This window comes from Lemur catta, chromosome 16 (assembly GCF_020740605.2).
Source record: "Lemur catta isolate mLemCat1 chromosome 16, mLemCat1.pri, whole genome shotgun sequence".
Lineage (NCBI taxonomy): Eukaryota > Metazoa > Chordata > Mammalia > Primates > Lemuridae > Lemur > Lemur catta.
Window position 1 is genome coordinate 25,418,405 of NC_059143.1, and position 22,295 is coordinate 25,440,699.

A 22,295-nucleotide genomic window follows, 5' to 3' on the forward strand; every position below is an offset into this window, starting at 1 on the left:
AGGAAGTTGAGGAAGCTTGAAACGGAAGTCGTTCTACAAATTCAGAAGACCGACTGATAGGGGAATTACAGAGTGAGCTATGCCATACCATTGAGTAAAATTCCATGGAGAATCTCAATTCTTCATTTTTCCTCATCATTTTTATAATACGCTGTCCCTCTTACATAAAAGTGACGCTCTCGGAACTGTTTTTCTCCTGGTGATGCTGTTGACTCAGCCTCAGTGGAGACAGTTCAGTCCTATGTATGCTCAAGTATAAAAAGCAATCAATTCTAAACTGGTTTAATAACACATTTGGCAAGTTCTGGTTCTTTAGGTATTAAAGGTTAATTGAGTGCCTTGTTTCTCCAGTCTACATAGCAGGTAAATTACATAGCAGACAAATTAAGATTATTCTCTGCTCAAAATTTTTGTGGGTTTTTTTTTTTTTTTTAATGCAGAAAAAAGTCACGTTAAATGGTTTCTTGGACACGCTCATGTCAGATCCTCCCCCGCAGTGCCTGGTCTGGTTGCCTCTCCTGCATCGACTGGCAAATGTAGAAAACGGTGAGTCGTTACTACTGAGCAAAGGCAGTTTTTAAAATCATTGAAATCAGGCCACCAGGTCTGCAGGTATTAACCCCAGATTGTTGTTTTAGGGAAGTCTATTTAGTGGTTCTTAGTTTTGTTTAGAATAGAACTAATCCATCTCCCTGATCAGTAAGACCATGATCACTGCAAAATTAGGACTGTCAGTGCTAAATACTTATGACATCTCATCGTATTCCTCTCAGTTATAAGTCAGGTGTGACTTAAAGACTTAACACTGCAGAAGAAGAACCTCAATAAGGAATGTGATATTTTCTTGTATTTGTTTTATATCTGAATCTGCAATATTGGTATATATGGTACTGACTATTTCTTCCCAGGCACTCAGCCAGGAATAGGTGGGGGAGATACGGCAAAAAAATTTAGATAAGAGCACCCTGCCAATCTTTAGTCATGTACTCCAAATTGTAATCTTTCAATAGTTGTACTTATATTAAAGATAAGAGTAAACATAACTTTTGTAGCATGCTTTTTTTTAAAAAAGCAGGTATTTCTAGGATAAAAGTAACTACATTTGGCATATCCAAACTTAAATATGAAATACAGTTCAGAACAAGATTTAAAGAAACTTATACATGGAACAACTCAGTGCCTCCATCTAATCTTCAGGTGTTCCTATTTATTGTTTAATGTAACTCTGAAATTTCTGCAGACTTGAATAGAAACTAATTTATCCCATGTCTCTTACTAGAATCTTAACTTTTATATATTTATTTAATACACACTGGGGCTAAAGTTAGCTTAATTTTAAATTCTTATTCAGAATTTTTAGCATCTTCCCTTATATATCTCAGTTAAAAGTTATGAGTTTATTCTGTTTTGCTTATGGAGAAAATTCAAAGAATGAACTTAGTTTCTTTGCAATCACTAACAATCATAGTCTTTTTTATGCTTCTTATCCATGTGCAGAAGCAAAAAGCAGTCAAGGTCCATATTATTATGCAAGATGAGTTCTTCATATTACTGTTTACTGTTCCAGAACTAGTCATTTTCCAATCATAAAGCTGTAATTTCATTCCCTCTCTCTCAGTATTTCCTGTCACAGGAGATCAGTTTCTTAGGCACTGTCCCAGAGCAGTTGTCCCTAGATTTAAGTCCCATCTTAGTCTTGCCCAAGAGCCAGAAAAGGGAGGTTACTATGCTCGTTCAGGAGAAAATGCACCCAGAACTGGTTATGTCTTTGTTTGTACACTTTGCTTTTTACTTTCATTTATTTTTATTTGCATTCTTTTTTCTGACTGGTTAGTCAGAGAATAACTTTACCAAAGCCAAAACCATTATTGTTGTTTTAATATCTTTAGCTCATAACATGTAGACAATTACTTGGATTTGATCACTTATTAGCTTCAAATCTCAAATATTTTACCTTGCCTGCTTTATAATTCAAATTCTGCTAAAGAAAATCAAGTTGTCTCTTGAACTATCTCAATTAGAGATGTTTTCAGATAATTTACCCATCTTTTGGGGCCCTATCCACCTACCTCAGGAAAGAAAAAAAATCTGTTTGTTTGATGAAGGCAATGCCACTTATTAAATAAACCCATTCGTCACTCCATTTTTAAAAAAATAACTCAATTCTCTTATCCAGTTTTTCCACTCTCCCAAGATTTTCCTTTCTTTTTTCCTCCTCTCATCCTACGTTTCTCTAATATTTGTTCTCAATCCACTGGACAGTCAGCTGTATTCATTCTTTGTTCTTGTGAGTCTTCAGTGAGCTGTGCTGGCCTCCTGGAGACAGGCAGCAGTTTGGGGTACAAGCAAGTCAGTTTGGGTTATTTAAATTCTTGTAGTGTAAGAGACAGGAGTAGAAAGAGCAAATGGCATTACTGAGATTTGTGTTGTTAAACGGACACTTCTTCTGCATCCTATTTCCTTTCTTCCACCCCCACACCCACGTTTGAAAAGGGTAGTAAGATTTCAGAAGTGAACTAAATGCCTCTCTGAGCCAAAACCAACTCTGCACTGAAATTGCAGCACACAGCAGAAAATTGCCATTCCTTTTAAGCTGTATTTTTCTTTATTCTGCTTCATACATTTGTTACCTTTTCTTCATTTATTTCCCCTCTTAGTCTTCCATCCGGTTGAGTGTTCCTACTGCCACAGCGAGAGTATGATGGGGTTTCGCTACCGATGCCAACAGTGTCACAATTACCAGCTCTGTCAGGACTGCTTCTGGAGGGGACACGCCGGTGGTTCCCATAGCAACCAGCACCAAATGAAAGAGTACACGTCATGGGTAAGGCAAGACCCAGGCAATACGTACAGTTGGATGTGCGAGTGTCACACAGAATGAAAGGGAATATCAAGGATGGTAACAAAATTAAGGGACAAACTTACCTTCTACCCACATCCAACGTTCAGTGCCCTTTCCAGCTGTCCCCAGCCTCACTGGGATCTCTTGCTTATTCTATCTGAACCCAGTGTAGCTTCCTGAGACTTAAAATATAGGAAGACTCAAACTGTGTTACTTCTTGGAGTACAGATAATTCAGTGCTGATTTAAATAACAACTGAACAGCAAACACCTTGTGGAACATAGTCTTATAGTTCACAGTAAGTTAAGGTTTTTTACAAGTTTCATTTTGTTTTTGTGTGTATGTGTGGAAATTGCTTAAAAGTTACTGTTAGTTTCATAGTCTTTTTAAGTGCCTAACAGGAGTATTATGGAAAGAAGTGTGAGAGTGCAGACTTCATAATACTGTTCCATTTTACTTTTTTGCAGGGGGCTGGGTGGGGAGGAGAGATTGTAGTAATATTAGCAAATCATCTTTTCAGGAGTAGTGTGAGTGACCAACTTGGTAAAGGTGACATGGGTCTGTGTGATAGATGTATTCTTAGGAGCATGTGGCACTGGGTCTATTGGAGGAAGTTGACTCTCTCAATGTGCTTGTTGTTCAAATGGTTTACAGTTTGCTGAGCTCTGTCCTAGTTAAACTGAAGGATCAGTTCCAGCAATGCTGCTTTTGTGCATTTCTGCAAGGATCGCTCTAGGTATAGATTGGTTTCTGTGGGATATAACATTAGCCCGGTCGGCCCAGCTTGGAATAGTTCTATCACAAGAAAATGTCAACTTTTTGAGTGTTTCTACATTTTAATGTATTTCAATTCAACCTGTAGTATTTACTTAAAGAGTCACTTATTGTTCTTTTTTAAAAAAGAAGGTCTTCAGAACATGCATCCTTAATCAGAATGTTCTTCCTAGGAGTTATTGTCGGAAACTGATATTCAGTATAAATATACTGGTTGTTCATCACTTACCATATTATGAATTCAAGTAACAGTTCTTCACTAAGACAGAGCACACTGCGAACTTCATGCCAGTTTAAATGCCGCCCCTCACTGTTGGTTATGTCGGATGCCAAAGATAGTAATACTAGCACAGATCATGAACTACTATTTAGTATAGAACATAGGCACTGAAACTTCCTATTTTCTTATTGTCAACATATAACCAGTTTTCAGGCTTCTGTCACAGATCCTGGAGGGTTGATGTTTCAAGACTAAACATTTCTAGTTCTTGTTTTATAGAAATGCTAAAGCTACATATGGAGCCCCTTTCTTAGGGGTTGTAGAGACTGCAGTTATATGGCAGGGCGCTGTCTTTACAAGAGGACAAAGGGCCCTGTGCTTTATGGGGCGAAGAGCTGTTGTTGCTGCTGCTGTTTAAGTGTTCTGAGAGTTCCACCTCCTAGCAAAAGCCAAAGAGGGACTCCTTGAGCAACACTCTTATTACTTAGCTTTTAAAGAATAAGGACAAAAATCACTCCATTATATTACCAGTTATGAACTCTAGGTATAAAAGAAAGTGACTATAAACAGCTTCTTATGGAAAAGAAAATTTTGGCTATGATTTATTATATGTGGTAGACTATATTTTATAATTCTGACTGTGTAACGTTGACATGAACATTCCACCAGTCTAAGTGAAAAAGAGGTAGCATGATGCTCTGAAAAGAACACGAACTTTACATTCTAAAGACTCAGATTGAAGTTTCACTTTACCTCTAACTGGATGTGTTCCACCATACCTGAAGCATCTTGCACCTGGGTTCCTGCAAAAACCTTCCACTCATCTTGTTTCTTCCATTCCTATCCCCTTCACAGACCATTTTCTGTTCTTAAGTGGGAGCAATCCTTCTAGAATCAGGTCTGATGCTGTCACCTTGTGATTTAAACTCTTCCTCTTCTCCCTCTGCCGTTGGGATAAAGACACAGTCCTCGACTTTTCATAATAAGAACTCTGATGCTCTGCTCCCTACTCTCCTCTCCAGAAGGGCTCGCTCCTTCCTCCAGCTTGAATGACCTTCCCAATCCCCTGAGTTTTTGTCAGAAGGACTCCTGCTAGCCCATGAAGGCCCAGCCCAGGTGTCCCATGAACAATGACTGCTACCATTTATTGTAATATTTGCTGACGCTAAGCAGCAGGAGGTAACTTGTTCCACCACTCTAGTCCCAGCATAGAGCAAACTTCCAGACGTAGAGTAGGCCCTCAAAAAGGACTTCTTGAATGAATGAACGACTGTTATGAAAAGCAAATCACTTGGTAAAATATTGCATCAGTGTTAGTCATTATCAATTCTACCTTTCTTCTTTCCAGAAATCACCTGCTAAGAAGCTAACTAATGCATTAAGCAAGTCCCTGAGCTGTGCTTCCAGCCGTGAACCTTTGCACCCCATGTTCCCCGATCAGCCTGAGAAGCCACTCAACTTGGCTCACATTGTGTGAGTATCTCTGCCCTCCAGATGAAGAGACATCGTCCTTCACTGACAAGGGTCTGGAGCCACGCAAAGGCAATTTCATATCAGTTGTCGGGGACTAAGTCTTAAAATTTAATTTTTTTTAAAAAAAAAGAGTCAAAGTAATGCCATTATGTAGTACTTCATCCCACTGTACAAGTAAAGCATGCAACACTAACGTAATTCACCAAGAGGTGGAAAATATTCAAAAAGCTTAGTTATAAAATACAGCTGTTAGTGGTGTCCACACATTCGAAATTATCAATGGAATTACTGTGGTAAAAAAGAAAAAAAAAAAAAAACTTCAAACATATTATACCTTAACATCATATGTGCTTTGAGTCCCAAATATAAAAGCCCTGTGTTTCACTTCTGTATAGACCCAGTCATCTTAAAGATGCCAGCAAATCTAGAAGTTGCTTTGGTTTTTTATCCCAAGCTACCTACGTAACTTTAGGAGAATCATGACAGGGGACGGTTGGATGGGGGAGCAGTGGGTGGGAATTGGTAGGAAAATTCATCGGAACATCCAAAAAAAATTTTGTCCAAAGTATGTGTAAGTTTGGTGGCAGAGGGGGTTGAGCCAGTGAATGGTGCCACCACCCACCCCTGCTCTTCCCAGAAGTTTTATGCCTGGGAGCCTCTCTCAGGCCTGGGTGACCAAGATAACAGGGGGCTTAGCTAGAAGAAACTGTTTCCTCCTTGGCGTTACCTTGGGCTCAGAGAAGAAAGAAGCTCATTACCTGCTTCTGTGCACAATCAAGAATTATGCAGTCACAGTTGCCTCCTTATGAACTGCCTTTCAGTTTCAGTGCAGCAAAAGGCAGTTTGGTGGGACCTACGGCACCTTCGGGCCTATGTTTGCATGTTAATTTAAAGAGGTGAACTGATAATAGAATTCGCCAATGCAAAGTTCATGCTCAGGTAGTTCAGGATATGATCCGTAAGAGGCACTGTGGTGGATGTGAGACCCTTGTGAAAGCAGCAATTCTGTCCTCTGATGGACCTACGCAAATACCATCAAATGATTTGTGCTGTGTCCTGCCTGTGAGCTTTGTATAAATACTACGGGGCTTCATTTTGCTTGTTCCTGAGTGTGCTCTGAGGGATCACTGACCTCAACAATATCCACAGTCTGGAGACTCCTGTTTCTCAGCTTAAAATGCTGGCATGGGCTAAGCATCTAGAAACTAAAGTAAACAAATTCTGTAGACTGTGGTTCACTTATTTTTGGAAATTATGCTCCTAAAATTAAGCCTTAAAATAAGCCAGGGGCAAATAAATCTGGGCAGAGTCCCCAAGGGCCAAGCACTTGCAGAATCTACCTCGTGGGAGCTGTTCTTATTTAGGTCTCGACTTTCCTTCTATAGCCGACTAGAGACAGTCACTAAGTTGCTAATGAATGAACACAATGAAGTGAGAGCAAACCTGTGCTTTCTGAGCTCAGCCGAGAATCACTTTCTACCAGCCCTGCTAGGAGATGCACCCCAAGAGAGCAGCCTTTAATCTGAGCTGCCGGGCAGGATAAAGATAGAGAGTGTGGATGTGAACGCCTAGCTCTAAGAGCTTTGCAGCAGAATGGAATGAGGATGCTGCTCCTGCTTCTAGAAAGGATGAAAAAGTGAGGCACTGTGAAATAACAGTTCATTTCACAGTGAGTCACACTGGAGTATTACCTAGCCCAAGGCCTTGTACCTAGCAGGTGCTCAGGATTTGTGTGTGTGTGTGTGTGTGTGTGTGTGTGTGTGTGAATTATTTAATTGGCTAATGAGTAATAACTTTTAAATTTTAACTTAATAGAGCCAGGAACATGACTGTAGTCCTGACTATTTTGTGGCTGAGGTGGGAGGATCACTTGAGCCCAGGAGTTCAAGTCCAACTTGGGCAACCTAGCAAGACCCCCATCTCTAAGTAATAAGTAAATAAATAATTTTTTAAAAAATTTTTAAATTCTAGGGAGAGTATGATCTGAGCTGTTATTCAGTTAATTAACTGGGGGCAATATATAAACAATAGGTTCTTGATTTCGTTTCCATGGAGAAATTTCAAGATTCCCTTAAGATTCTATACAAAATATGCCTTTTTCTGAGAAAACTTCTATATACTTAACCAGAGCCTCAAAAGAGTCCTTGAATCAAATTACTGGTCTGTACTCACTAATAATATATTTTTCCAGGGTGAAAGTTTCAATTTAAAAATGCAAATTGTACAAGATATTTAATTGTTGGAGTAACATACAAGAAATTCTGGATGCCAAATGAATGTCCAGTCAGTATTAGAACAGAATATTTTTTTCCATTTTTAACCATAGAAATTTTTTTTATATTTGTTTCTATATCAAAAGCTGTTGCCGTGAACAGATTTCCATATATCTGTTGGTTTTTTTGATAAGGATATTCTAAGACTTCTAATTTTAAAATATGTGACCGGGCACAGTGACTCACGCCTGTAATCCCAGCACTTTGGGGTGAGGGGAGATTGCCTGAGGCCAAGAGGTGGGGACCAGCCTGGGCAACATGGTGAGGCCCTGTCTCCACAAATAAAGTTAAAACTTAGCCAGTTGTGGTGCTGCATGGCTGTAGTTCCAGCTACTGGGGAGGGTGAGGCACAAGGATAGCTTGAGCCCAGGAGATCAAGGCTACAGTGAGCTGTGACTACGCCACTAGACTCCACCCTGGACCACAGAGCGAGACCTTGTCTCTACAAAAAAAAAAAAAAATTGCTGTTGATTCAGCTATTCTACATTATCACAGGCATATAAATGGCATTATGCTTTAATCTTTTATAAAGAATACCCTCTTAATCTGCTTTAGTGAACATGTATGTGGAATTAAGAAATAGACACACTTCTTCCAAATGTTTATAGATTTAATTTTAATAAAGTTGACATTCCGTAGCATATCCTATTACCATAAGCCATTCTACCACTTTTATACACTGCTTTGCAATGGAAATAGAGAAGGAGCGCTTTAAGAAACAAAACACGCCAATACCCCCACCCCCCACTTAATGCCCTTAACTTATTACTCCCAAATGTGATTTAGAGCATAAAGGTTTTATGCAGAAGGAATATTACCATAGTGCAAAAATATGTTTAGTAAGAAACATTATTGTTGAGTCTCTAGCAAAGACTATCCTGAGAGCATATTCCTTAGAATCCTACCTGGCAGTAAAAATGTTTTCCAGCTATGGTTCTCTCTCTATCACCTCACTCCTGTGCTTTTTCAAATGACTTATTAATCATTCTTTTAATTGTGGTACAAACTGCACGTTTATCATTCTTTGGACATACGTGCATGGAGGGTCACAATCCATATCACTTACACACACGGATAAGTTCACAGACAAAGGTAAGAAGAGAGCAGTGAGTTGGGGGCAATATTGCTGGGCATTCTCTGTCCTGCACTGGTGAGCTGGGGGTGGGGGAAGGGGGAATTCAGTATAGACTTGAAATAAATCATTTTTTGTCACTATGAAAAAATGCGTTAATTTTGTAAATTAGTGCAAATTCTTCAAAGACACTTTTCAGGAAAAAAAGTCACACAGTGCAAATGTTTAAGTAAAGGATAATTGTATGGCCTAAGGACATGCTGAAATATGTATAATGTTATGAAGCCCACAGATGGGGAATTTAATCGTGACCATTATACAGTCTTCTTAAATGCCCACATCTTGCTGTTTTATGATTGTGTTGAAAATTGATGCTAGTTCTGTAGTACATACTGTACTATATTCAATCTTAAGCAGTAAGAAGACATTATAGGTTATAAATAAAACTGAGAAAAAAATACATGGAAAAGGTTTGATCAGTACATGATAAATAAACTGGAAAATATTTTTATTACTTAAGTCTCCAGTTCCAACTTTTAAATGTGAAAATGGCAATAATGTGGCATAGTCTGACTGTGGAACTAAATTAACATTTTACAAATAGCCTTAGATACAGTAAAAGGAGGTTGAATGGGGTTTTTAAACAGGTGGCGGTACTACTATCTCTCACACACACACATTTGCATGTGGAAATGAAGCAGGTGACACAGAGAAAATGCTGTTCTTTTACTACAGCCAAGAGATTTTTTATACCCATGCAGTAGGGTGGCACTGCCAGTCATGAATTAGTCTTTAAATAGAAATGAACAGGTGGTGACATTTTGGTATTTTGGCATTTGCTCTTAGCTATTGTATTGCTTGTAAATGTTACGATGATTAACAGTCTCTATTCTATTCAATTTTTTTTTGCTGCCAAAAGTGATACTTGGTAAGTAGTTCAGTAGTCCCCAATGTAGTTATAAAGACTAATAATTACAAGTGGTTATGAGACACAAAACGAGTGAGTGACATGAGGCTTGTTTAAAACCAATTCTGCCTGTGCTAAACACTTTCACCTTACGAGAGGGTTGCCAATTTTATAAAAATGTCCTCTGTGAAGATCTTGTCCAGAAAAATAACTTTGCACTAGGCCCCTGTAACTTACTCCATCTTGTGGAGCTGTTTCTTTTTCATAAAAATAAATATGTTTAAAATTCCCATGTGACCTATTTATTAGATAAAGTAACTTACCATTTAACTATGGAGGAAATAGGAACTTAACTTCAGCCTCTCTGAAAGCCATTATTTTGTGCCAAGGTTAGCCATTGTAGTGTCCCAAGTTCAACATTTCAATGGTGAACCTTAAACATGAAGCCATTTGCTAAGAAACCTCGATTTCAGCTTTGTAGTGACCAGGTTCAATAGAGTAAATTTATTAAATTAGTTAGAAAGCATTCCAAGTCCACTTGTTTTCTCATTTACTAGAGATACAGCAAGTTGAGAAAGTTAAAAAAAAAAAAAGGATAAAAGAAAATCGAAAATGTGGGGTCAAGTTTATTTTTTTTCAACTTTTTGCAAAACTACAATGAAGGTGTTTTATTCTGTTCTCTTTTTTAAAAGCTGATGTACCAAACTTTTCATAATTCACAGAAGACACTTATATAAAACTAGCACCCTTCTTATAAAGTGAAGGTGTTCAGCTTAAGGCAGAATTAGTTTTAAACTAGCCTTGTATTCCTCACTTGTATCAAGGATCCATCTTATCTAAGTAATGCAAAACACTTAGATTGTTTGCAGATCTTGAGTTATGTCTAGAGTAGATGAAATAGTGAATCTGCTATTTTGATCTCATCCCACAAGTAATGTCTTACAAAATCTCAGAACACAGTTTGGGACCAGCTACCAAGAAGAAAGTTTCAATGAAGTTTTGCAGACAGTGCTGACATTTTAAAACCTGCAGAGCATCATGTCCACTCCAAATAAGTACATTGGGATAAACAAGTCTACCTTTTGTCCCAGAATTTCTTCATTGTAGAATCCAACTAACTCTGGTTCCCTAAGGTAAAAATAAAACCATTTACAAATTTGGCTCTTAAGCTAACACAAATTGATTGTATAGGCTGCTATAATTAATGTCTCATTTCCGAAAGATTCTATACTGTCAAACTCAAATATAGTATTATAGTGAAACTAAAATCTCCTCTGACTCAGAATGATGCCCTGCCTCATCTTCCATCTTCTGAACTCTAAATCCCATCTCATAGCACCATTTACTATCTTATATTGAACCTCTAAAGAGACTGAAAACTGCTTGGAGGTAAGATAAGGATCTTAGCCCTAGCGTCTGAACTAAGACATACATGATAGGAAAAGAATCACAGAATGAAATGAAAATAAGACCCTGGAAGACAGACCTCATGCACTTGGTATTTAGAACCATGGACAATTCTGAGAAATATGGAACGCTATTATCTTTCTCTCATCATAAGAAAAAGAAATTGGGGGGAATGCCTTACACCATATATCCTACCATATGGATCACCCAAATAAAAGAAACTTAGTAAATCCTTGTGGTGCTTAATTGCATCTTCACTTAGAACAAAGAGAAGAAAAGGTATAATATGATTTTGCACCCTGTGTCCCTCTAGACCAGGTGTGTTGGAGATGGCCATCATCATGGAGAACACAGAAGAAAGTTTCCAAAGCCTCAAGATCCTCCTGTTTCCAAGAGGATATAGATTGTGATAATAGTGTTTTCAGGGCTTCTCTCTTTAAAAGGCAGTAGAAATAAAGCTACTGCCTTCCTTAAAATCTTAGCTCCATCTGAGAATATGATTCAATGAAATGCCAAGGCTCAAAACTAATGGATAAATATTCCCAAGGTGTCCGGAGATCTTCCTCCCAATGTTTAACTGAGATTTTATATACTCAAGGAAATGTAGCTATAAAACATTTAAAGAATTTAATTGGAAAATATAAGATTGTATGTTGATCCTGGTCAAGATAGAATTCCGATCTTTCCATCCCCTTTCCTTGAGGGATGGTGAATAATTTTTAATTTGTGATTTTTTATTTGTTTTAACTTTCCATATACACTATATTTTGTTTTAGGCCTCCCAGACCTGTAACCAGCATGAACGACACCCTGTTCTCCCACTCTGTTCCCTCCTCAGGAAGTCCTTTCATTACCAGGAGGTAAGTTCCAATCCTGTTATAAAATCAGCCCTTTGTTTGGTAATGAGCCTTGATTCTATGGCAAGAAAAATATTCTAGTGAAGCCAAGTGCAGAATATTATTATTGGAAGCTAGTTTATATATGTCCATCATAAGTGTTCAATTTCATTCATTTGGATGCATTTAGAGAGGGCTAGGGTGGCTTTGGGGATTAATATCACTTCTGGAAACCTCCATGTATAATCTACCCAAAGAATGTGGGGTATATTTCATTTTCTGACTGACACACATGGATTCTATCCCATTGAGAAAGTCACTTTCATAGCACTTGAATGAAGTCAAAGAATTGGAAATTCACAATGCAATGGTGTATTGTCATATATATTCTGGAACATCTCCTTATTTAAACCTCCAGATATAAAAGAATCCCCTCCTTAGGGAACTCTAGAGTTCCTGAGGCTAAAGGCTGAAGACCAAACTTGGAAATATAGTTTCCATATAAGTAATTTCTTGGATAATAACAAGAACTTTAAAAAAAAACCTTGGATATGTGTCTCATCTTTTTGCACAAGATCCACCCCCATGTGAGCAAGGAACAGGAGAAGCAAACACTTCTCTAAGAGTTACCATCAGACATACGCAGAGTCGGGAGGTGCTCTAAGCCATTTGATCAAATATCATAAACCAAGCACCAGAAAATTATTTTATAAATACACGGAGAAGGCTCACAGGAAAGTAGAAACAACAGTAAGGAAAATTAGAGTGAGTGATTAAACATAAGATTTCAAATGCCTTTCAGCAGAAAAAACAAATATGGCTTCATATTTCATGAAACACATATAATTCATCTTTTCCCTGAAGAGGTTTATAAGGTACCAATTTCACTGTAATATCCTGGTACATTCTACTGGGGATTTGAAGACAGTGAGGCTGAGAACACTGCTGATTTTTCCCCTGAATTCCTGTATTTACCCATCAGCAGGAACCTGAGATGAAGATGTTCCCCATAGTTGTAATAAACAAAACATGGCAGCACAGAGTGTTTCCAGTATATAAATTAAGTGTATTAACAAGTGGAAAGGAGGAGGCAGTTATACTGCACAACGTCCCCAGTGAAATAACATGGTTTAAGTCCTCAGTAACTTCCTTTTAACACACTCTTTTTCAGAACTACCAGCAAATGCAACCATTTTTTTCTAAAACAAAATCATAAACTGTAAAATCTATAAAAGACATAGAAATGTGCATCTGTCTAGGGAGGCCCTGACATGATGTGTATACGGAGATGTGCTTTTATTAGGAAGCTCGACATTCTGCAGATGCCACGCAGAGACAGACCCCATCCTTACTGAAGGTCATTTTATATCATTTCAGCTCGGACGGTGCTTATGGTGGATGCGTCTAGATGGATAACATGACTTCTTCTACCCTAAAATATTCCTATAACACTTTGAGCTGTTCTGGTTCCTCCAGGGTGCATGGTACCCATTAACCCAAAATATGATCATTTCCCTTTTTTTCCCATTTTCAGTCTTTTTGGAATGTTCCCCGTGAACCACAGACATGTTGTTTAAAGCTTGCAGTTCTTCCTATCGCCACAGAGATTGGCCTCCGGTTTCTGTTTTAAGGGTGCTGTTCAATAAAGCTGTGTACACTGAATGTCTTTCCTCTCTGAGTGGGCCTTGCTCTGTCCATGGGAGGTTTTAATGAGGTCTCGTTGTTTGAATCCCTCAGGTTACCTGAGGGGATAAGTGCATCCAGCCCTGTGGCTGAAGAGCATTCCCTCATAAAGCTGTGTGTAAATCAGCTTGAGCACGGTGCACGGTCAGTATCCCCACCCTGAACCGCTAATCGTAGCCGTAGTTCCATAGCCAGACTGATAGTCACGCTCCTGTGGCACTAAACTCCTCTTGTAGTATGTCTTATTGGAGATAGAGCTCTTCTGAGGGTTAATGGGATTCTACTGAAAGACTTCCCAGTTCTTTCCTCTCTTTCGCACTTGCTTCATTGATTTCATAACCTCATAGCTGTATAGAGGAGACACATACATGTGAAGAGAACCAAGCTCGATCTTGTTTGGACAAGTCTCTGCTTTTAGACAATTTGCAAAACCCCACATGGTGATTTCTAAGAGTCTTGAATTAAGGAGTCTCATGGAGAAAGAGCGTTAGCACTAACTGGGCGAGGCTAGGACAATGCCCTATGGCTGGACTTTATTGCAGTTAAAGACTTGAGGACTTGTACCTTTCTATGCCACTGAGCCTGGGCCGTGTTTCCCCCCAGGGAGGGCAGTCTGATTCCTACTGAATATAAATTTCAAAACCAGTTTCTTGTTCTCAGTGCTTATTTTGTACTACTTGATGATGCTGGTGGTGATCCACTTTTTATTTCTTAACCATGCAGATACACTAAGGTTGATGGCAATGCGTCATGCCAGATGTAGGCAGAAGTTAAAGGTCCCACACTTTCTATAATTAGAACAGAACCAAAGCAGTATGACCTAGAGCTCTGCGCTTACCCCTAACGCATCCCAACTACCCCTTTTCCAATCAAATAAAACCTAAGCAAGCCAAGAATAGTTCTGGCCAGTATTAGGGCAGCATGGAGAAAGTAGGGAAGTTCACGTTATTTTATTTAGCCTGAGTGTTCAGTCTTTTGTATTTTGACAGATCTTAGAAAGATAAAGCAGAATGAGGATGAAGCAAAATCACCACTCCTGAATCCTCACCACAAACCCCTGGCATTATTTACCTAGGGCCCTTCACAAGCATACGACTTTGATCTTCAAAAGACACAAGGGTATATCTTTGAAGTCTTTTGACATCCTAGTAATCTACCTGACACAGATTTATGAGTGTGTACCTCTGTTACCACCACCATCTGTCGCATCCCCTGTTCTTATGTCCTTTTCTAGCTATATGCTTGATTTACTTTTCCCATACTTAAAAGAAGCGATTCTCAAAGGCATTTTCCCTGAGTCCTTTGAAGTCTTCTTCCATGTGTGTGTGTGTATTCGTGTGTGTATTTGTGTGTGTGCACACACATGCATGTGTATACTCAATGCCTGTTAACAGTTAGGTAGGATGTGGGTCAATAACTAATTCATGGACAAATTCACCTCATTCATTTTCTTGATCATAAATTGTATCTCTAAACCAGGATTGTTTTCTTATAAATTTATAGGAAAGAATGGCTAGACTGTTAGAAATCTATCATCACCGCTAGGAAAAGAGCTGCAAGGGCTAGTATGGCAGGCCAGCAACATTAGCTAAGCTTATGAAAGAGAGTATATTATTATTGCAAATATTATTTCAAGGACTGGCCACAAAGCCAGGCCCAAAAGGCCCTTTCTCCCCCTCACGGCCCACAGCCAGGTGCCCCTTAGAATCTGCTATTTTTGTTGGCATCATGCCTCCATTGTAAAATCTTAATTATTTACCAAAATCCTTACATAGTTTATCTGAGAGAGTTAACCAATCCTTTCCAATGTGAAATAAGCTTCTTTAACTATGGCCTATATTCTTCATTAGTTACAATAAAGACATTCTGAAAGCTTGAATGGCTAGTTTCTTTTACCTCTAATATTAGAAACATCACTTAAAGGTTTCAAAGGTATTTTCATAGTTGCAACTTCTAAAGTGGTAGCCACTCACAAAAGAAATCACTTCAGCTATTATAATAGCATCTAGCCAAATCTTATCATCTACCAAATGTTACAAAATTGCTTGTAATTCATATAGTGTATTGAATGCTATCCAATATGCTATTTTCTGGTTTATCACAGTAATCAGTAGTTAATTACTGAAGCTGTATTTTGCTCTGTATTACTTATGGGCAGGGCACCACCCACCCTCAGTACTTCCCGAATCCTATCTCTTCCCAGTGGAGCAGCATTTGTGAGTTATTTTTGTTGGTTGACTGGTTGGTCAGTTGGTTGATTGATTTAGGTTTCCAATCAAAGAAATTCTAATTCACAGTGCCTTTTTCATTTTTCTTCAAACACTTTCGCTTACCCAAAGATTCTTTACCTACTAACCAAGGCTTTTAATCTGATTTAAAATGTTCAAACTAAGTTTTAAATGTTTGTGATTTGGTAATCAGAAGTGACTAAAATTGAGATACTGAATTCAGCCACTCAAGTCAAAGTTTTCTCCATAGCTAACTTTTTTCAAAGATTAATGCCCATCCATTTTCAGACATAAAAATAGATAAATTTGTGTATCAGCATCTGGCACCACCATGAAGATTTCCTCACTCTTTTCAAACTTTCTGGGCATGTTTTGTGAAATCTTATGAAATTTGAAATAATCACTCTCTGCAGGTAATTCTTTACTTCATGTAGCCCTGGAGATCTGCTAATATGCTAGATTGTTTTCAAACTTAAACCAGTCTTCACATTCAACTCTAATAATTTCCTATACTAAAATGTTAGTGAATAATTAAAACCATAGTCACCTCTCTTCTTCTCTTCAAGAACCCTTACTCTTTTCCTTTTCCTTTTTAGTTTTGCTTTGGTTGTTTTCTGTGCATTCCCCGTACCCAGCAAACTTTCCTAGAGGCTCTCTTGGCAAAAATACAATTAGTATGGCTTGATGGTATCTGGGGACAACATAGTAAATCTAGTGAAGCAAATAAGACCTAAGAATTCTTATTTCATGGTTCAACTTTCACACTAGCCTGAATTAATGACAGCTAATTTTCCTGCTGAGACACTAACCTATTTGTTTATGCTTGTCTACTGATTTGCATGTAGTCAACATTTTATATTTCAGATCTAACCTATTAAAAACTAAAAAAGGAAACAAGCAATATTTCAAGAAATTATCTCTTGATGGAACTGATATGAAGACTTTTTTATTGTATTTAAATTAGTATGATGACCTTACTACTAGACCTTGTAAATCACAGCAAGAAGCAAAATTTTTTTCACAGTAGATAGTTACTGAAGGAAAGAGCCAACTTTACAAGTCATTCTTCACAAATCCAAACACCACACATGCTTATGAATTATCAAGAATCAATAGAAATTAAAATATCTGCTCTTAATTTTCTATCATTCAAATATTGTTTTCCTTTTAACCATTGTGATAATAATTATTCCACATTAACATAATTTGTTTATGTGGTATTCCTTCTCTGTGACACTGCAGCCAGGCCTTTAAGATCATGTTCAATAAAAGAAAAAATAACCTTTGACGGGGCTACTGTAGTAACCAAACACAAGCAGAAGTGGTTTTAAAAGAATATATTTTAGGTTTAAGCAAAAATTCGGGGATCATTTATGTGTAATTTTATTACCTTAGGACACCCGAAAAATATTTCCACTAAAGTAAAAATACTGATATTGTTTGTCACCCTTCAAAACTAAGGGGAGAATTTTAAAAAATAAACATGAAATATTTTGGAAATTGTTCCATCCTTTCAGAACCGATTGTATCATCGTGTGTGTATACATGTGTGTTTGTGTATGAATGAAAAACTTCAGAAGAATTTTATTTATCTTTAGATATGCTATTTTCCAGAGTTCTAAAATGGAAATGGTCAGAAAAATCAAGATGTTTTTAGAAAAAGAAAACAGTTTAAAGAAACATTTTCTGCAATAATAATTTTTCTTTCAGCAGAACACATAAACTTCAAAAGTTGCCATGACATACCCCCTAGAGTATGGCTGTCACCACACCCATCAATAAAGAGATATGCTCATGCAGTGGCAAGGGCTTGGTGAGAAGAAAAAGACAACAATAGGAAAAAGAGATGTGTGTACTTACAAATTTTGAGATGTTAGTCTTGTTCCTCCTTGAGACGCAGATTAGAAAAGATGTATTAACCCTGATCAAGGCAAACCCCAAGGAGTTCCTAGTTTCAGAAGTTAAAAGAAAGAATGCATTTTGATTTGAGGACAGGGCATGTAAAACAAGGAGAAGCTTTCAGAGCTCGAGCTGGGGTTATGCAAAAGCCACTGTTGCATTTGGATGCACTGATATGGTGGAAGCACTCGTTCCTTAATAAGGAAGTAGGTTCCAATATGCCTGATCCTAAAGCCCATATGAATTGGAAATATCACTTAACTTCTCCTTGCAAACTTTCAAGCTACAAAATGAAAGTTTAAAAATCTGAATTTTTGCTAAAATATTGTGAGAATACATTACCTTGAAGAGATCATAATAAACTACATATCATCGCTGTCTTAGTTCATTTGTGTTGCTATGAAGGAATACCTGAGGGTGAGTAATTTATAAAGAAAAGAGGTTTATTTTTCTCAGAGTTCTGCAGGCTGTGCAAAAAGCATGATGTCTATATCTGCTCGGCTTCTAGTGAGGGCTTCAGGCTGCTTCTCCCCATGGTGAAAGGTGAAGGAGAGCCAGCTTGTGCAGAGGTCACATGGGGAGAGAGGAAGCAAGTAAGAATGGGGAGGTGCCAGTTCTCATGGGAAATAATAGAGTGATAATTCACTCATTATCATGAAGATGGCACCAAGCCATTCATGAGAGATCTACCCCCATAACACACGCACCTCTCATTAGGCCCTGCCTCCAACACTGAGGATCAAATTTCAACATGAGGTTTGGAAGGACGAAATAGTCGAACCATAGGAATCACTACCTTCATAACTCAGGAGAAAAAAATTTCACTTTGCTTCCTTTCTTCAAGCTCATTGGGAGCTGAAGAAGAGATTCTGGTGGAAGGCACTTCAAGTGAAAAGACTTTAAAGACCCAAGTTTTAAGTGTAACCTTCCCCCTGTCAAATTTCTAAGTTCTTCATACATTTCATTTTGAAAGAGTGGCTATTTTTGTCTTGTTTTCATCATGCACTTGGAGTTCTCTATTCCTGATGATAGTTTTGGCTTCCCAGAAACAAGTGATGAGGAGAAGAATTTAAGGCTAGCTCTAGGAAGTACAGAAACTATGTAAGCAGTGAGTATCAAAAGTCAGAAATGTTCCTGGCACTAGAAATTTTAAGCTGTAGCAAAACAAAATAGTTTATTTCCACAAACTCATAAATGTGCATAGTGTAACCCCCACATTTTGGAAGAATTTTCCCAAGAATTCATGTAGGAAGGGAAAGGAAAATAAAACGATTTAAATGATTCCCTCAAGCCAACACTGGCAAGGACCAGTACAAAGAAAATGACAATAAAAGTTGAAAGAGATTTGTGTACATAGAATATCTGCTTATCCCTTTGAGGGAGAAAGGGACCTGGGAAGAAGAAGGAAGAAAAAGAAGAGCAGAGGTGAGACGGGAAAATAGAATAGAGGAAGGAGCAGAAGGATTCAAAGAATTAAAGGAAAAGAAAGTATATGGTCACCAAAGGAATATCTGACCAATTGCCCCCTTCCCACCACCCCACCCCTGCATGGAACTAACATCAACAGGGGTCCTACATGCTTGTGCTTTGTTGGTGACTGGTGGAACAGCACTTCTGGGCCTTTATCAACTCATGGTCTTCCTCCCATAAAACTTTCCCAGAATAATTTGTAGCAAACACATCTTCATGGTTAACCTTCCTGTGTTTATTTCCTCTACTGGTTCTTTCTTTTTTTTCTTGCATATTCAGCATCAGAGGATGTACCTGTGGAATTATTAGGCTTTTGGTTTAAGGAAGTATCACTATAATTTATGAGATTCAAAGAGCAAACAAGTATAACAAGGCAGGGAGATAGTTTAGTTTGAAGGGAAGAATCATTGATATTTCACACAGTGTTTTTGATGGTTTTGCAAACATCTGAAATCAATTATGCAATAGATACATCTATCTTACATTATGAAAAAACGTTGGAGAGGGATATTGGGCAGCAGGGAGATGGTAGTTGCTGAATAATGAAGGTATGGAGATATGCTTCAGTAGGCAAGGTTTGGAATGCTGTTTTGGTGGGATAATGGTACATCACAGAACACACCAACTATGATGGCCTACGGTGGCCCTGACGTGCAGATTTCATAGTCTTAGAAGGTAACGAAGAATATGCTAAAAAAAAAAAAAAAACAAATTAAGGTCATCAGGAAAGTAAATTCTCCTAGAACATTAATCTAATTTATTTTTAAAGTCAGTTTTGTTTGTGAGCAATTGTACTTTTTAAGTACAGCAATACTTTGTGTAACAGATGCCTTCCTGAAAAGCTAAGTGAAAATGTCATTCATTCAACAAACATGAATGCCTACTCTCATCTAGACATTTTCTTTATAAATCAAATTTGATATTATATTTAAAAGAGACTTCACTATTTAAGGAATCTTATAGTACATACTATTACAAAGCAAGAATTCCAACTATAATGTGCCAAATTCTAATGTGATATTCATTTGTAAATTTTTGTTTTTTAGTATTTCATGGTCTGAAAGAGTGGTGCTTTGTAGTAGAAACTTAAAACTTGTAGTTAAAAGTTTTTTAAGGTTTTGACTATTTTATAAGCCACCATATATACATATAGATAGATTTATATATATAATATATACATAGATTTATAGAGAGAGATTATATATACATTTAGAACTTCTTGAAATTTTGTGGCAAAACCTCATAATTTAGATTCCAATAGTTCAGCACTTGGTATTCTAACAAAGTCAGACAGATTATTTTTGTATTTTCCACAAAGGGAGGGGGATAGTTTTAGGTTCACCAGTGTGTAGGGCAAATTCTTACTTCCTACAAAGGAGCAAACTCTTTAAACACATTACCAATACAATTGCAATACTAATTAATACTAAGGATTAATACCATATTTCCCAATGAAACATGATTATTCATCACAGGAAATCTTGTGTGACTTTGCCTTGGCCACACTTAATTATTATTTATACTTCTAGTTGTACTTTTATAAAACTATATTTTAAAATTTAAAATTGTCACTTAAGTTACTAAATAAAATGAATACTTCTCATAATTTAATGTTAAGAATTTACTTTAGAGATGGGACCATATTCACTAGTATGTATTAATATACAAACAAGAAATATGAATATATATTTATAAGACTCAAAGGTGTATCTCTGTTTCTCTGAAAGTTTTCTTTGTAGCTTCACAGCCCAAATCAGGTGACTTGTACTTGGAAAGCACTTCTAATATGACAGCAATCTCTTGGTAATTTTCAAGTCTTTCTATTTAACACAGAAAGTCAGGGAATTTAGCGAAACCTAGAGAAGTAAACTTCTTGAGTGGGATCTAAAGGCTGGCAGGAATTCATGAACTATTGGACTATTTACATGATATCCCATGATAAATGTTCAGGGAATTTTCATTATATCTAGGTATATGGAATATAAATGCTTGCTTGTTAAACAAAAAGCAAAGGTCAAATCTGGGATCATGGTGGCTTGTATCATTGTAATGGTGGTTCTCAGGCCAGATTTCTACCCCTAGTTGAACTCTGCGGAAATCTGAAAACATCTTGAACATTTCAAAACAATAAGAGATCTGTCCAAACGGAGCTTGGATCTAGAGTTGGGAGTATCTGTTGCCAGTTTCTATTCTTGAATGCATTGCCGTGTTTACGCTCTTCTTGGCTTTCCCATCTTATTAACTAGCTCTCCTCCCAAGGACAGTGAAGTAGAGCAGAACAAACTGCTGGCTAGGGCTGCTCCAGCTTTTCTGAAAGGCAAAGGGTAAGTTAAAGCCAGAGTGTACCGGAACCCTGAATTAACTCGACTAAAACTGGAGATTTCTTTTGTCAAAAATGCTTTGTGTGTGAAAGACCATCTTTGATTTAGTAAAAGCAGCTCTGTTATAACCCAATTAACAACACCCAGTAGTTATTTCCAGTAGACACATCTGTGTTGTTATTCACTTTCCCTGATTTCCTTTTCCTTTTTTTTTTTTTTCTAAGTGACTAAGCTGAAGATTTGATTTTCCAAAGGTTACTTAATCTTTGCTTGCAATCCATTTCAATGTGTTTACTGTACAGATGAATTCCTTGGGCTTAGTGGTTGAAGAATGCAAATCTGTTTCCTAAAAAGTTATTTAATATAAATGGAAGAGTTTATTTTTAAAGTTACTGAAATGGAATTGTGAATTTCATTGCTTGGATTTTGTTTATTATTTTTTTTTAATCATAAAACATCACTTACTACCCTTCCTTTACTTGCTTGGTTTTCTGTTCTACCACAAATTCACTCCTACCTTCTCTGCTTATTTTTGTCCACCTCTCTTTAACAACACCCTCTCTTTCCTCCTGCCCTGTTTCAGGATACAGTACAGCCTGAATGTGGCAGACAGGCTGGCTGATGAACATGTTCTCATCGGGTTGTATGTCAACATGCTCCGGAACAACCCATCATGGTTAGTGCAGGTTTGGCTGCTTGACTGTCCTTAGAGAGGGGAACAGTCTGAGCTGGTGACAAGCAGTCTTAGCAAGAAACAAGGTCACTGGATGCCAATGGTGTTACTAAGGCACTTTTTAACTGATTCAATGAAGACGTCTTTTGTGACATTAGTTTGGATACTTCCCATTAACGAACCATAGAATTCCTATTCTTGTTTATATCTTAGCTGA

General features: G+C 37.5%; 1 protein-coding gene across 28 annotated transcripts in view; it reads left to right on the forward strand.

Moving 5' to 3' along the window:
- DTNA (dystrobrevin alpha) overlaps positions 1–22,295 on the forward strand; it is a 339,927-nt gene that overhangs the window by 267,819 nt on the left and 49,813 nt on the right. For 18 of the 28 annotated variants that reach the window (XR_006729289.1, XM_045527842.1, XM_045527844.1 and 15 more), the window contains 5 exons: positions 441–546; positions 2,658–2,824; positions 5,185–5,309; positions 11,745–11,828; positions 21,331–21,408. Coding sequence is in view for 27 of the 28 variants with exons in the window: in XM_045527842.1 (XP_045383798.1) it covers positions 441–546; positions 2,658–2,824; positions 5,185–5,309; positions 11,745–11,828; positions 21,331–21,408 (560 nt within the window). In the remaining variant the exon portion in view is untranslated. Of the gene's footprint in view, positions 1–440; positions 547–2,657; positions 2,825–5,184; positions 5,310–11,744; positions 11,829–13,181; positions 13,467–21,330; positions 21,409–22,295 lie in introns of those variants that run through there. The other 10 variants (XM_045527852.1, XM_045527858.1, XM_045527861.1 and 7 more) reach the window with 2 other exon arrangements.